Source organism: Rhinoderma darwinii, chromosome 2 (assembly GCF_050947455.1).
Source record: "Rhinoderma darwinii isolate aRhiDar2 chromosome 2, aRhiDar2.hap1, whole genome shotgun sequence".
Classification (NCBI taxonomy): Eukaryota; Metazoa; Chordata; class Amphibia; order Anura; family Rhinodermatidae; genus Rhinoderma; species Rhinoderma darwinii.
In genome coordinates this window covers 123,383,361-123,399,980 of record NC_134688.1, presented here as the reverse complement: position 1 = coordinate 123,399,980, position 16,620 = coordinate 123,383,361, and the positions used below count along the sequence as shown (strand labels likewise).

General features: G+C 43.1%; 2 protein-coding genes across 3 annotated transcripts in view; one reads left to right on the top strand and one right to left on the bottom strand.

The window, feature by feature from the left end:
- Positions 1 to 2,164: 2,164 nt before the first annotated feature.
- Positions 2,165 to 3,246, bottom strand: LOC142742476 (type-1 angiotensin II receptor B-like). Its single transcript, XM_075852254.1, has one exon. The coding sequence runs from the start codon at positions 3,226 to 3,228 to the stop codon at positions 2,227 to 2,229; it is 1,002 nt and encodes a 333-aa protein (XP_075708369.1). The 5' UTR covers positions 3,229 to 3,246; the 3' UTR covers positions 2,165 to 2,226.
- An 11,518-nt stretch (positions 3,247 to 14,764) lies between these two features.
- Positions 14,765 to 16,620, top strand: part of LRRC63 (leucine rich repeat containing 63) — a 117,686-nt gene continuing 115,830 nt past the window's right edge. The window contains exon 1 of one of the 2 annotated variants that reach the window (XM_075850229.1): positions 14,765 to 14,847. The gene's annotated coding sequence lies outside the window, so the exon portion shown is untranslated. Of the gene's footprint in view, positions 14,848 to 15,360; positions 15,443 to 16,620 lie in introns of those variants that run through there. The other variant, XM_075850231.1, reaches the window with a different exon arrangement.

Here is a 16,620-nt window from a genome sequence, read left to right as displayed (position 1 = left end):
CCTGAACCAATGATGAGACAGGAGGCGGATTCCAGACTACCTCAAACTCCCTGTGGCACTGTAGCTAAGCTGTAGTCATAGATCACACCTCTGCCTATTTTTGAAGTCACAACTGGATATTCGCTTTAAGAAACTGTGATCTTTGTAGTACAGTATGGAGCAGCGGTGTACAGGAAGGATGGAGATTTTACAGTAGCGCTGTATTGCATGGGGCATCATTTTACAAGAATCTGGTGACTCACATATTGAAGCGTATTTTATTTCATTGTTTGTTTTTACAAGTCTTTATTTTTTATTACCATTACTAACATGTTACAGTATTTTTACATGGCAATAAGGAAAGAGAGTAGGAAAAATAGTACACAAAAGTGATTGTTTTAGAGTTTGGTGATTGAAACCCTCCATAGCCTCTATAGGGTTGACTGTAGTGGAAACTTCTTGTCTCACCACAGTAGGAAGAGCAGCTCTGGAGCATAAACTTCTGCTGTCACCAGGGAGAGATACACTTTATTTCCCACTTGTATCTCCTGCTGCCACTATGCAACCTGCAGTTCAGAATCTACTTCATGGAGTTGAGATGACATGTTTTTTATTTTGTCACAAAGAAAACACTTGGCAAACATTTTAAGAACCCATCATTTATTCGACATAGAAATGAGACTTGGAACATACAATTGACTGCTGCATTTCTTGATGCTACTCCGTATGTACAACAATATAGTGACAGCAGGAGTGTAAATATAAAGAAGTGTTTGACAATAATAAATGCTATTTTATATTATATGAAGTGATATATTGTTATATGTTTTCCCTCATTTCCAGTGCGCTGCTATATTAACAGGCCTATTCTTTGTTAAAAGCTTCTATACAAGCACTAGTAATGCCACAGAAGCTTAAATGGCAGGATACTCAAGATTATAAGGCTATGTTCACACCACTTTGAGCCTGACAATTGCCAAAACAGTGCCATTTTGGCATCCGCTGGACGTGTATACATTGGTATTACCTTCACTGTATTGGAAGGCTTAGCCTGCTGTGTGATTTTCTTGGCTTATGCACCAAAAGCGAAGCCAAAAAATTATTTGAACAGAGCCTAACTTACATTAGATTATTTAAAGGGTACCTTAATAGAAAGTCTATGAGCCCGTACACCAATAGCTCGGCTTTCTGAGAAAAGCCAAACAGAAACTAAACGGCTCAGCGCTGAGCCTGAGCGCTTCTGCCGCTTTGCTTTAGCGATCGGTGGGGGTCCCAGTGGAGACCCCCACCGATCAAAACTTCTGACGTCACTATTACATTTTTGAAAGTCTAGTTACCCTTTAAGGTGAGTCAATAAAGGGAATATTGCACATTGTATGTCAACTACTCATTTCTCAGCCAATCTTACATGCAAAAGCAATCATATGCCATCTCCAACTAGAAATGATTAGTCCGGCCGGCAAGTCTGCCCTTATAGCACTTCTGATTTGATAAGAGGCCTCACCAACAGTAATACACATATAATATGAAGAATCTTCCACCTCTCTGTCATTGGTCAATAGGACGGTGCTGATCACATTATTCGAACATAAGAAAAATTTTTGTAATAAAAAAGATTATTTGCAAAAATATATATTTATTTGCAGCTTCTATGAGGGTGACTTAAAAAATTCACCCCGAAAATGCTGTTTTCTGTATCCGGTATTAATTAAAACTTCTCCAAGCCGCGGCAGGACGTTCACCAAGCTAGGGGCTCCTCTTCCGTCTTATCCGTTTATGTGAATGAATCAGGGAGGCGAGCCTTATATAAAACTGCAGTATGGGTTAAAGATCTATTAATGGTACAGCTCATAAAACGTCTAAGGACAACTCTATATATCACGCTATATGTAAAATATATCACTTCAAGCACATAAACATGACATAACGGGTCTTTTGTTGTAACAGAGTAATAACACATTGAAATCATTTTATAGTATACAAAAGTCTTATAAAAAGATGTCAATAAATTCTGACAATAATTTTTTTGCGTTGCCATCTACAGGTGAAGAACTGAAGCTACATGCAGAGCCATGGCTGGCATTAAGAGACCGTTCTATGATCCAGCTGGAGATAAACCTTGAGATCTCATGAAACGGTTTCTTTCAAATGTGTAGCTCGATTCCATTCCTGGTTTCGGCTCACAAATACTGACCTAAGTACTGCCGTGTGAGAGTAGCATTATGAAAATCTCAGTATTCTCAAGTCCTATTTAGTGACTTTTTTTAATGCCCTTATAAGTTGGCTTCGAAATCTGTTACTGGCAAAATAGTAAAGAATAGGATTGACGCAACTATTGGAAAAGGCAATGCAAATAGTAAATGGAATTATAACATTAACATTGTAAATGGTCCCACAGTTGTTAATGACTCCGAAGCGAGCTAACAATTTGACCATGTTCACAAGGTGCAGTGGTAGCCAGCATAGGAGGAAAGCCAGCACCATGGACACCACCACCTTTAGAATCTTGTCACTTTTGGTTTTCTTCACCTTATTCTTTGCAGATTCTAGAATAATTTTATATATCATATAATAACAGATTCCTTGTATAATAAACGGTATTACAAACCCAACTACATACTTCATCGAGTCCACGAATATTGGCCAAAACAAGCTGTTTGGTGGGTATCTCATGCCACAGACAATTTGCTGAGAATGGTACGAATAGTACATCTGTCGGAAATACATGGTAGGCATGCTCATCACAAAAGCGGAAACCCAAATTAGGAGGGTGACCATTTTCGCCTTGGTAAGAGTTCGCTTTTTGAGAGATTTCATTGGACGCACAATACCAAAGTAACGATCTATACTGAGGCAAGTAAGCAGGAAAATGCTGGCGTACATGTTCACTGATGACATCACAGCACAGAATTTGCACATTGTAGAACCAAAGATCCATTTATATCTTCCTAAAAGATCCACTGCCCAGAGTGGTAACATGGCAACAAAAAACAAGTCCGCGATGGCTAAGTTCACAATGTAAATATTGGCCACTGATTTTCTGTGGAGACAACACGTCAGACCCACGACTATGATCATGTTTCCAACAATCCCTATTATGAAGATAAGCATGTACAGTATGGGAATAAGAACAAAATGATAGGGAGCATAATTATTCAGATATGAGCAGTTTGTCAGATTAACAACACTGGGAGTCTGGAATAGAACTTGGAGTGATCCAGTTGATGCGTTTGAAGATAACATATCCATGACCAGAGAGAAGATATTGTGTCCCAAAACCTGAAAGAAACATATTTTGTGAATGTATTTTTTATGCTTACAGTATTTAGAAGTCTGGATTCTATCACATACTGTATGAGAAGACCATATTTTGTAAGGCATGGCAAGCCACAGATCAGGAAATATCTTGTATAATACTATATCCATTTCAATTGGGTACATATGGGTACATAGTATAGCAGGGGTGGACTTAGACAGCAGAAGGCCTCTATGCAAGGTAAGTATTCGGGCCACTTGCAGCCCAACAGGTCAAACAAGAGGACTCTTTGTTCGGGATCTAAAAATAAAACAGCTTAAAAAAAGTATGCCAGGGCATACCCCCTGAACGTATGCCAAAAGCACACTTTTGTCATATACGTCTGGTAAATCGGATGCGTATCCGGAGCATACGCCGAGCATAAAGCAAAGACCATAAGTGAATATACCCTTTGACAAACTGGTTGCTAGAAATACACTGGAGAACTTCTCAAAGTTGTGCTCATATCATTCAGCAATAAAACATCTCAGTTTGTCTTTACAGCCTGTTAAAAATGCAGTCCTAAGGGTATGTTCACACGCAGTGTTTTCAGGCGTAATTCGGGCGTTTTACGCCTTGAATTACGCCTGAAAAAACGCCCCTAATATGCCTACAAACATCTGCCCATTGCTTTCAATAGGATTTACGATGTTCTGTTCCCACGAGCCTTTATTTTACGCGTCGCTGTCAAAATATGGCGCGTAAAATGACGGCTCGTCAAAAGAAGTGCAGGACACTTCTTGGGACGTTTTTGGAGGCATTTTTCATTGACTCCATTGAAAAACAGCTCCAAAAACGTCCGTAAAAACGCCCCAGAAAACGCGAGTTGTTAAAAAAACGTCTGAAAATCATATCGTATTTTCAGACGTTTCTGGTCACTGTGTGTGTGAACATACCCTAAAGCTGAGATCTTATGGACTAACGTGCAGACACTGCAGGTGTAAACTCATGGATCTTGGTCCGATGACTGAATTTTGACACATATTACAATCGGAGGTAACAGAGGTATCTATCATACAATACATTATATACACGCTAAATATAAGCTATATACCTCTTTAAAAATATGTATATTTGTAGATAAATGTGTGTATACATATGGATGTGTAAATAATAGATATTCCAGAGGATGTGGACAAGGAGGTGATGTGGCCAACTAGGTATTGCCCCAGTTACATTTGTAATAAACGATACAGTAAAATGTAGATAGCTGGAATAGTCATATGTAATGTGTTTTTTATATATGTCCTTCGTTTTTATTGCTGAATATATTCATCCTTAATAAAATGTGCATTAAATCCTTAGTAAATTGCAACCGTTGGGATTTTTAACAGCAGTGCATAAACAGAATAGTACAATAGTATACAAAGTCAATTACACCACAATCCATCCTCATCACCTATGAGTAATTTATCTGGAATTATTTCATCACTTTAAGTCAATATTGCTACAGATTTTTATAAAGCAAACACTTACCAAACGCCCTGCTATCTCAACAATGACAAGAGCTGAACACAGAGCCTTGTATGCAAAAGAATATCCTAGGAAATACGTATATAGAGGATATTTAAAGGGGAACTCTAGCATTTTTCCATAGTGTCGTATTAGAGCTACATCTGCTTCATTCTCTTCTGCGGTCTATTATGAACAGTGTAGAATTTTCCTGGACATCTAGCGATCTAACAGCCACTTAGATTGTGCTGGGGTCGATCACTGGTCTTATCAGTATCTGGGTGGAGTGATAACCAACCCTCCCTGCGGGTAGTTTGTACAGTATGTCGTCTTCATGGATGATTCAGTGCTCAGGGTACAGAACACGTGTCATTTCTGGTGCTTTATGTTATTGCATCTAAACCAAGAATAGACAAACAGTAGAATATCACTGAATCAGTATATTATAATAATGGTTTTCTTACTCATTATCTCCGTACGTGCCTCATTAGGAACCCCTAAAAATAATGTACCCTACTACTTCTCCATCGCTAAGCGTAAAAATGTCAACTCTTCCTTTTGCAGTCTTTGTAGAACCGTTAACCAGGTTCTAATGAACACAAGGGTTTCATGTAATTCCACTTCTTAGCAACAGAAAATTACGCCGCTGCCATCATTTTTTGTTGGCAAGGAGACTTCAAAGCCCAGGGGAAAAGACTGCTGTGACCCCAATAGCCACACCACTGAGCAGAGCTGAGTTTTTCACTTAGCATGACACATGCTTGAGAAACAATGCTATATACATCATATATGCATCAGAGCTAAATGTCAAATTCACAACAACTATAAGAGTAACTAAATGCTTATGGGTCCTGGTACAAAAGTTCAGCTTTGCCCCCCCCCCCCTCCTGCCCCCACCGCCTACCACAAAACCAAAATCTCACCCTGCATATATTTGTGTATACATCATATAACTTAGGGCACATGGACACATATGTATTACGGCTCCGTACAACTTTGAATCGTATGAAATAGTAATGTAATATGTCTCCATCGCACTCTATGGAGCCCTCCTATACCTCCATATTTAGGAAGGTATTCTCCCCTAAAAGTATTGTTCTCAGTAGAAAATACCATGTTATATATATGCCAGAAATGAGAAGGATGCTGTGTAGACCTCCTCGCTCCCCTTACCTCCTCCCGGCATCCACGCTGGGCAGCCGCTCCAGCCGCCGATGCTCTGCACCGGGTCCTTTCATGTTTCTCCCAGACACCCTGGGTATAAAGGGACCTCCTCTCCCATCACTCCTTGCCAGAGCACTTTGGCTCCCTTTTTTTCCTTTGTGTTCCAAGTATCCCTGCTGTCTAGTTTTGAATTCCTTTGTACAACTTTGTCTGCTTTTTTTACCACCCCTGCCTGCCGCCCGCCCGCCCTAACCAATTTCTACGTTGACTATAACGAACCCCCGCAGCCTGCACTGCCCTTAGCACTCCAGACTACTCTGCTTCTGTTTACGGCAGTTGTCACCAAGGGGGTCTTCTCTGGGGGTAGCAACCTGGCGTTCTCCCAAAGTGAAGTCCACATCCCTGTACGGGGTTAACGGTCTAAATGACACTAGATTATATCAAAATGTGATTTTCTATACTGCAGGTAAACCTAGCATATTATTTATAAAGCACAACGGTGGAGTCCAAAAGAGTTAAATTGTAGCTCCACCTTTGATAAACATTATCTATTTGATCAGGAAATGTAAAATCCAGCATTTTTGTTACATCTTTATTACTGATTTGCAGTTTTTAAAAAAAAATTTCATTCAGGCTTTATTATTTTGAAAGAAGAAGAACAATATCGTTGTAAAGGATCTGCCAGACAGAACTTCTGTGTCGACGCCCATAGGTAATCAGTCTGCACCTGCTTCTATGTCTGTGAGACTGACTCCATCTTCCACCACCCAGGATGGCAGGCTTAGGAGTGGGAGAGCCTATCACAGCCTGGCCAGACGGAGCTAGCTCCCGCCCTCTGTCTATTTATACCTGCCTTTCCTGTTCATCCTTTGCTTGTGATTCTTCTCTGTTGGTTTCCTGGCCCTGCTGCAGCTTCTTGAACTACTGATCCTCTGCTTGTGATTGACCTTGGCTTTACTGACCATTCTTCTGCTCTGCGTTTTTGTACCTCGCTCATCTCCTGGTTTGACTCGGCTCGTTCACCTCGCTTGTTGCTCACGGTGTTCCCGTGGGCAACTTCCCCATTTCCCTGGCTTCTTTGTACCCTTGTCTGTTTGTTTGTCGTGCACCTATTGAGTGTAGGGACCGTCGTCCAGTTGTACCCCGTCGCCTAGGGCGGGTCGTAGCAAGTAGGCAGGGACTGAGTGGCGGGTAGATTAGGGCTCACTTGTCTGTTTCCCTACCCCGACATTACATAATCACAAGCCCATATACCTAGTTTACCCTGGTCCCTGACACTACTATGGACCCCCTTGAGACCCTGGCTCAGCAAATGCAAGGCCTCTCCCTACAGGTCCAGGCCCTGGCTCAGAGGGACAACCAGCCTGATGCTACTCTGGTAGTGCCCCTCACCTCACCTCTTGAACCCCACCTCAAGTTGCCTGACCGGTTCTCAGGGGACCGGAAGACTTTTTTTCTCCTTTCAGGAGAGTTGTAGGCTCTATTTCCGTTTAAAGCCCCACTCCTCAGGTTCTGAGAGCCAGCGAGTGGGTATAATTATGTCCCGGCTCCAGGATGGGCCCCAAGAATGGGCCTTCTCCTTGGCTCCTGACGCCCCTGAACTTTCCTCCGTTGATCTTTTCTTTTCTGCTCTCGGGCTCATTTATGACGAGACTGACAGGACTGCCTTTGCCGACAGTCAGCTGGTGACCTTACGTCAGGTTAAGAGACCTGTTGAGAAGTATTGTTCTGACTTTAGGAAGTGGTGCGTAGCTTCTCGGTGGAATGACCCTGCCTTAAGGTGCCAGTTTAGATTGGGTCTGTCGAACGCCCTGAAAGACCTGCTAGTTAGCTATCCCTCTTCTGACTCCCTAGATCAGGTTATGGCTTTAGCGGTACGACTTGACCGACGTCTCAGGGAACGACGACTTGAACGTGTTTGTGTTTTCTCCTCTGACTCCCCCATGATGCCTCCCGAGGTTCCGTTGCTTCGTTCTTCCACGGAAGATTCGGAGGTACCTATGCAACTCGGGGCCTCCGTGTCCCCCCAACATCGTAGAGAGTTCCGCAGGAAGAATGGTCTCTGCTTCTACTGTGGGGATGACAAGCATCAAGTGAACAACTGTACTAGGCGTAAGGATAAGCAGCCGGAAGAACTTCCGCGCCTAAGTGACCATCGGGGAGGTAACTTGGGCGCACAGGTATTTCCCGTAAATATGAAACGTAATAAAATCTTGCTTCCCTTTCAGGTCTCTTTTGGTGGTAGGTCTGCTACCGGCAGTGCCTTCGTGGATTCAGGGTCTTCTGCTAATATTATGTCTGTGGAATTTTCTATGTCTCTAGCTATGCCATTGATTGATTTGCCTAAACCTGTCCCGGTAGTGGGTATCGACTCCACTCTTCTTGCTAATGGTTATTTTACACAGCATACCCCTGTTTTTGAACTCCTTGTGGGCTCCATGCATTTGGAGCAGTGCTCTGTACTGGTGATGCAGGGATTATCGTCCGATTTAGTTTTAGGCCTTCCCTGGTTGCAGTTGCATAATCCCACTTTTGACTGGAATACTGGGGATCTTACCAAATGGGGTAATGAATGCATGACGTCATGTTTTCCTGTTAATTCTATTTCTCTCCCTGAGGAGGTGAACACTCTACCTGAGTTTGTTCAGGACTTTGCTGATGTTTTCTCTAAAGAGGCCTCCGAAGTGTTACCACCTCATAGAGAATACGATTGCGCAATTGATTTGGTACCAGGAGCTAAGCTCCCTAAGGGTAGGATATTTAATCTCTCTTGTCCCGAACGTGAAGCCATGAGAGAGTATATCCAGGAATGCCTGGCCAAGGGTTACATTCGCCCCTCTACTTCTCCGGTAGGTGCTGGCTTCTTCTTCGTAGGGAAGAAGGATGGTGGTCTTAGGCCATGCATTGACTACCGAAACTTGAATAAGGTCACTGTAAGGAACCAGTATCCGCTTCCTTTGATTCCTGATCTCTTCAATCAGGTTCAGGGGGCCCAATGGTTCTCTAAGTTTGATCTACGGGGAGCTTATAACCTTATCCGCATCAAAGAGGGGGATGAGTGGAAGACTGCGTTTAACACACCGAAGGTCATTTCGAATACCTCGTCATGCCCTTTGGGTTGTGTAATGCTCCCGCGGTCTTCCAGAATTTCATAAATGAGGTTTTAAGAGACTACCTGGGGGTATTTCTTGTAGTGTACCTTGATGACATACTTGTGTTTTCCAAGGACTGGTCCTCCCACATTGAGCATGTCAGGAAGGTGCTCCAGGCCCTTCGGGAAAACAAACTGTTTGCTAAGACCGAAAAATGTGTGTTTGGGGTGCAGGAGATACCGTTTTTGAGTCAAATCCTCACTCCTCATGAATTCCGCATGGACCCCGCCAAGGTCCAGGCTGTGGCGGAATGGGTCCAACCTGCCTCCCTGAAGGCGTTACAGTGCTTCCTGGGGTTTGCTAATTATTACAGGAGATTTATTGCTAACTTCTCGGTCATCGCTAAGCCTCTTACGGATCTCACTCGCAAAGGTGCTGATCTCCTCCACTGGCCTCCTGAGGCTGTCCAGGCTTTTGAGGTCCTTAAGAAGTGCTTTATCTCGGCCCCAGTGCTGGTTCAGCCCAACCAAATGGAGCCATTTATCGTGGAGGTTGACGCATCCGGGGTGGGAGTGGGGGCTGTCTTGTCCTAGGGTACCAGGTCCCTCACCCATCTCCGCCCCTGTGCCTATTTCTCCAGGAAGTTTTCGCCCACTGAGAGCAACTATGATATTGGCAACCGTGAACTCTTAGCCATTAAATGGGCATTTGAAGAGTGGCGCCACTTCCTGGAGGGGGCTAGGCACCAGGTAACAGTCCTTACCGACCACAAGAATCTGGTTTTCCTAGAATCTGCCCGGAGGCTAAACCCGAGACAAGCTCGATGGGCGTTAATTTTTACCAGATTCAACTTTTTGGTCACCTATAGGGCTGGGTCTAAAAATATTAAGGCTGATGCACTGTCGCGTAGCTTCATGGCCAGCCCTCCTTCGGAGGAAGATCCTGCTTGTGTTTTGCCTCCAGGTATAATCATTTCCTCTATTGATTCTGATTTAGTCTCTGAAATTGCGGCTGATCAAGGTTCAGCTCCCGGGAACCTTCCTGAGGACAAGCTGTTTGTTCCCCTGCAATTCCGGCTAAGGGTACTTAGGGAAAATCATGACTCTGCACTATCTGGCCATCCAGGCATCCTGGGTACCAAGCACCTCATTGCCAGAAACTATTGGTGGCCTGGGTTGCTCAAAGACTTAACGTCGCCGCTTGTGAAGTTTGTGCTAGGTCCAAGACTCCCAGGTCCCGACCAGCGGGCTTACTATGTTCTTTGCCCGTTCCCCAGAGACCTTGGACCCATATCTCCATGGATTTCATCACCGATTTGCCTTCATCTCAAGGCAAGTCGGTGGTGTGGGTTGTAGTAGACCGCTTCAGTAAGATGTGCCACTTTGTGCCCCTCAAGAAACTACCCAATGCTAAGACGTTAGCTACCTTGCTTGTCAAACACATCCTGCATCTCCATGGGGTCCCTGTCAATATTGTTTCGGACAGAGGGGTACAATTTGTTTCATTGTTTTGGAGAGCCTTCTGTAAAAAGTTGGAGATTGATCTGTCCTTCTCCTCTGCCTTCCATCCTGAAACTAATGGCCAAACTGAGAGGACTAATCAGTCTCTAGAACAATATTTAAGGTGTTTTATCTCTGACTGTCAATATGATTGGGTCTCATTCATTCCACTCGCCGAATTTTCCCTTAATAACCGGGTCAGTAACTCGTCAGGGGTCTCCCCCTTTTTCTGTAATTTTGGGTTTAATCCACGGTTCTCCTCCGTTTGACCTGGTAGTTCCAACAATCCCGAGGTAGATGTCGTTCATCGGGAACTGTGTACAGTCTGGGCCCAGGTTCAGAAGAACCTAGAGTCGTCCCAGAGCATACAAAAGACTCAGGCAGATAGAAGACGTTCTGCTAACCCCTTGTTTGTGGTCGGGGATCTGGTGTGGCTATCGTCAAAAAATTTGCGCCTTAAAGTCCCATCCAAGAAGTTTGCTCCCCGGTTTATAGGGCCATACAAGGTCCATACAAGGTCATTGAAGTCCTTAACCCTGTCTCCTTCCGACTGGAGTTGCCCCCGTCTTTTCGAGTACACAACGTGTTTCATGCCTCCCTCCTTAAACGCTGCTCCCCGTCCTTGGCTCCCTCGAGGAAACCTCCGGTCCCTGTTCTCACCCATGAGGGGGTAGAATTTGAGGTGGCCAAGATTGTGGACAGCAGGATGGTCCAAGGCTCCCTCCAGTACCTGGTCCATTGGAGGGGATACGGGCCTGAGGAGAGGACTTGGGTACCCGCCCGGGATGTTCACGCTGGGGTATTGTTCCACCTTCATTTCCCCAATAAACCAGGTCCACCTAGAAAGGGTCCGGTGGCCCCTCATAAAAGGGGGGGTACTGTAAAGGATCTGCCAGACACAACTTCTGTGTCGACGCCCATAGGTAATCAGTCTGCACCTGCTTCTATGTCTGTGAGACTGACTCCATCTTCCACCACCAAGGATGGCAGGCTTAGGAGTGGGAGAGCCTATCACAGCCTGGCCAGACGGAGCTAGCTCCCGCCCTCTGTCTATTTATACCTGCCTTTCCTGTTCCTCCTTTGCTTGTGATTCTTCTCTGTTGGTTTCCTGGCCCTGCTGCAGCTTCTTGAACTACTGATCCTCTGCTTGTGATTGACCTTGGCTTTACTGACCATTCTTCTGCTCTGCGTTTTTGTACCTCGCTCATCTCCTGGTTTGACTCGGCTCGTTCACCTCGCTTGTTGCTCACGGTGTTCCCGTGGGCAACTTCCCCATTTCCCTGGCTTCTTTGTACCCTTGTCTGTTTGTTTGTCGTGCACCTATTGAGTGTAGGGACCGTCGTCCAGTTGTACCCCGTCACCTAAGGCGGGTCGTTGCAAGTAGGCAGGGACTGAGTGGCGGGTAGATTAGGGCTCACTTGTCTGTTTCCCTACCCCGAGATTACAATCATGTTGCTGCCTTGAAGTCACCAACAAGCTGCTGTTGACAGATCTTATTTCTTGCAGTTTGATAGAAAACGTACATAACAACAATAACTCTTAATAAGAAAGTAAATACAATCAAATAATACAGAGCATTCTATGAAAGAGCTTTAAAATATGAGAATCTGAATGATTTATCAACACCTTAATACTTCTACAGTCTGACTCATAACATAAATGCCAAATGTAAGTATTAGTAGTCATTATGTTAATTTGAATATTTTCATGTTCATGTCTAAAAGGGGTTGTCTGGGATTTGAAAAAGGGGTCTGCATTTTGAAGAAGTAACAAAACTCTTGTCCATTGGCTGTGTCTGGAAATGCAGCTGATTCACATTCAAGTGAGTGGAGTAGAATTGTAATCCAGATATGTCATAAATGTCAGATAGATGCGGGTCCCATCTCTGTAACCCGCACCTATCTGTAAAACAGGGCCCCCTAAACCCCATTCTACTGCTCTGTGTTGTGGCTGAAGCGTGTGATTTCCGACCATATATTACGTATTTCACATGTTCTACGTAAAAACTGTCCAATTGTATCTAAGGGACATAGTGGGAATACAGCATTGAATGCGACTCCTATTATGTCCTATCGGTGGGCAAAGAACGTGGGAGATCTGATAGTGAAGTCGGATATAGGAAGTCGAAAGAGAGATACACAGACCTTTCTTTGTCCTCCTAAGAAAGGGAACTTTCCTTGCTTCAATTACTGCAATTGCAGCAATTTTTTAAATGGTGACAATTTTCATCATCCATATACTGGTAGGGAGTTTCATATTAGGCAACAGTATACCTGTAATTCGGATTATGTTGCCTATATGATAACATGCCCCTGCTCATTGCTATACATCGGGGAGACCACCATGCCGATCAAACTAAGGATCAATAAACATAAAAGCACAATTAGAAATAAAATTATAGAGTTGCCAGTGTCGAAATTTAGTTGAAAACAACCATCAACTCAACCAACTGAGATTTAGGGTCATAGACTCTGTTCCATTGCTGAGGAGAGGAGGTGACAGACAGAAAATGCTTAAAAAGAAGGAGCTTAGAGGGATATATATGAATTTGTATCCAAGGGGACTTAATCTGGAATACAAGGTTGCTCCAGGTGCTGTTTTTACATGTTTTTAACCAGTTTCTTATTGTATAGAATCTATATTCACTTGGTGATTCACTATTATGTTGCATATTTTCAGATACTGGAGACATTGGCGGCACGGAGGGGATTTGCTCACCACGGCATCAGCGATCCCGATGGTGACAAGTGATGACACAAAGAGGAGTATGTCAGTGCTGCAAATGAGTGGACAGAGATGATTACCTCTTGGGATACACTATGAACAATAATTGCTTTGTTTGCTATGTATTTGATACATCGTATTTTGGGCATAGGTGTAGAGATGAGCCAGTGGGGTAGGATACAGTGGTGTATTGTTTAATTTCCATGGCATTGCGCTGTACAAAGGTCCGATCTGTTAGATCGAACATTACAAGGAGCGCTCCCTTATATTACTGAGATGGCCTCTCTTATAGAGGAAGGGATTCTGGGTTAAAGGAATTGAATTGAATTGAAAGTCTTTAACCCCTTGGCGAAATGCCACGTACTATTACGTTACTGTTGCGAAGGGGAAATATGGAGCACGCCCACGGGCTGAGCGCGCTCCATACTCGGCGGGTGACGTCTGTGTTATACAGCCGACACCTCAATCCAGTTGGCGGAATCAAAGTTCATTTTGATTCCGTCCGTTTACCACCTTAAATGCTGTGGTCAATCATGATTGCGGCATTTAAATTGTTCGAATCAGGAGGGCGCCCCTTCAAACAAGCCATCACGCCCCCCGCAGGGCTTTAAAGGAGACTGTTAGTATCACGACAGGGGGACTAATACAAAAAAGTAAAAAAACAGTTAAATAACGTTTTTTTCATGTTTTAAAGAAAAAAGTATTAAAAGTTAAAAAAAAACAACTTTTCCCATTTTTCCCCTAAAGTAATGTTAAAAAAATTAAAAGTTAACATAACTGGTATCGTAACATAATGTTAAAAATATTAAAAGTTAACATAACTGGTAAAAGTCCAAACAATATAGCGTTGTTTAACCCTCTCGGTGAACGGCGCAAAAAATAATAATTATAAAACACGCATATACTCCAAAATGGTATCGGTGTAAACTACAGCTCGCCTCGCAAAAAATTAACCCCACACATCGCTAAATTGACAGAAAAATAAAAAAGTTATGGTTCTCAGAATATGGCAACACAAAAATATTTTTTTTTAGCAAATTGTTGTTTTTTTTAAAAGTAATAAAACATAAAACAAATCATAGAAATTTGGTATCGCCGTAATCGTATCAACCTGTAGAATAAAATGCACATGTAGTTTTTACCGCCTGATGACGCCGTAAAAACAAAACCCCCCCAAAAAACGGCGTAATTGCTGTTTTTTTACCATTTCACCCACAAATATTTTTATTCAGCTTCCCAGTAGAATGTGCGGTACAATAAATGGTGCCATGAAAAACGACACCTTGTCCCGCAAAAAAACAAGCCCTCATACGGCGATGTCGACAAAAAAACAAAGAAGTTATGGCTTTTGGAAGGCGTGGAGGAAATGAAAAAACTGAAATTGGCCGTGTCTCCAAGGGGTTACACTTTACCCAGAGCACTGCTGTGTCTCTTTACACTTTAAAAACTATGATTTAACACCACTTAGTAGAGAAGGGCCTTTTTTAGGCTTCAGCACCGCCCCCGAATCTCACTGGTTTAACACAGTCATGTGACCTGGGCTGCATAGCAACGTTGTCCCTGACAGCAAACATGAATGGAGAGTGTTTGAGATTCTCTGTGTACTGCACCAGTCCCCAGGAGGTTTAGAAGACTTACACAGGTGATTGTCTCTGTCCTGCTCACATGTGACCTGACTAAATGGCGGTGAGCTACATGTGTGCAGTAGGACTGATAGGACTATGGACTGCTGTAGTGTGGTGAGCTGATCTACTCTTCGTGTCATGGCGGTGAGGTACATGTGCGCAGTAGGACTGATAGGACTGTGGACTGCTGTAGTGTGGTGAGCTGATCTACTCTTCGTGTCATGGCGGTGAGCTACATGTGCGCAGTAGGACTGATAGGACTGTGGACTGCTGTAGTGTGGTGAGCTGATCTACTCTTCGTGTCATGGCGGTGAGCTACATGTGCGCAGTAGGACTGAGAGGACTGTGGACTGCTGTAGTGTGGTGAGCTGATCTACTCTTCGTGTCACGGCGGTGAGATACATGTGCGCAGTAGGACTGATAGGACTGTGGACTGCTGTAGTGTGGTGAGCTGATCTACCCTTTGTGTCATGGCGGTGAGCTACATGTGCGCAGTAGGACTGATAGGACTATGGACTGCTGTAGTGTGGTGAGCTGATCTACTCTTCGTGTCACGGCGGTGAGCTACATGTGCGCAGTAGGACTGATAGGACTATGGACTGCTGTAGTGTGGTGAGCTGATCTACTCTTCGTGTCTTGTCCTTTGTATATTTGTTGTTCCATTTATGATTACGATTAGTTCTTTTATGTATGTACAATACGATGCACTATTGACACCTTCATGTTGGAGCAACGTTTACATATGTAACTATACACCTGTGGGAGTAACCTTGTCATGTATTGGTTTAATTGCTCCATGTGGTGTTATGCGCCTACCTATTTAACCACTTAGTGACCAGCCTGTTTTAAACCCTAATGACCAAGCAATTTTTTATTTTTTTTTCATTTTTTCATTTTTCTATAGTCTCATTCAAAGAGCTATAACTCTTTTATTTTTCCGTCGACATTGCTCTAGGAGTACTTGTTATTTTGCGGGATTAGTTGTACTTTTTAATGGCACCATTTTGGAGTACATATCATATTTTAATTAACTCTTATTAATTCCATTCACTGTCCGGCGTAAATAACATGTTACCTTTATTCTATGTGTCGGTATGATTACGGCGATACTTTTTATGTTTTACTACTTTTGCACCATAAAAACTCTTTTGAACCAAAATTATTTGCTATTGCATCGTCGCTTTCCAAGACCCGTAATTGTTTTTATTTTTCCGTCAATGTTGTTTTTATTTTTCCGTCAATGTAGTGATATGTGGGCATGTTTTTGCGGGACGAGACGTAGTTTGGAATGGTACTGTTTTGGGGTACATGGGACTTATTGATTAACTTTTATTAAGACTTTTTTGGGGGGCAAAAGAAAAAAAATTGCAATTTTGCCATTGTTTTTTTTACGGTTTTCACCTAGTGGTTTAAATTACATATTAACTTTATTGTTTGGGTCATTACAGTTGCAGCGATACCATATATGTGTACTTTTATTTATTTTTTTACACTTTTGCTAAATAAAACCACTTTTTATGGAAAAAAGGGTTTTATTTAATTTTTTTGCTGTCATTTTTATTAATAATTTTTATTTCACATTTATTACTTATTTTTACAGTCCCACTAGGGGACTTCACTGTGCGATCTTTTGATCACGGTATACTTAGCATACCTGAGCATTATTGCCTGTAAGGGTATGTTCACACGACAGCGCAAAATACGGCTGAAATTACGGAGCAGTTTTCAGGCGAAAACAGCTCCTGAATTTCAGACGTAGTTGCTCATACTCGCGTTTTTCGCGGCGTTCA

Coding starts and splice junctions, on each gene's coding strand:
- LOC142742476 (XM_075852254.1), bottom strand. CDS start 3,228: ATGGATATGTTATCTTCAAACGCATCAACTGGATCACTCCAAGTTCTA.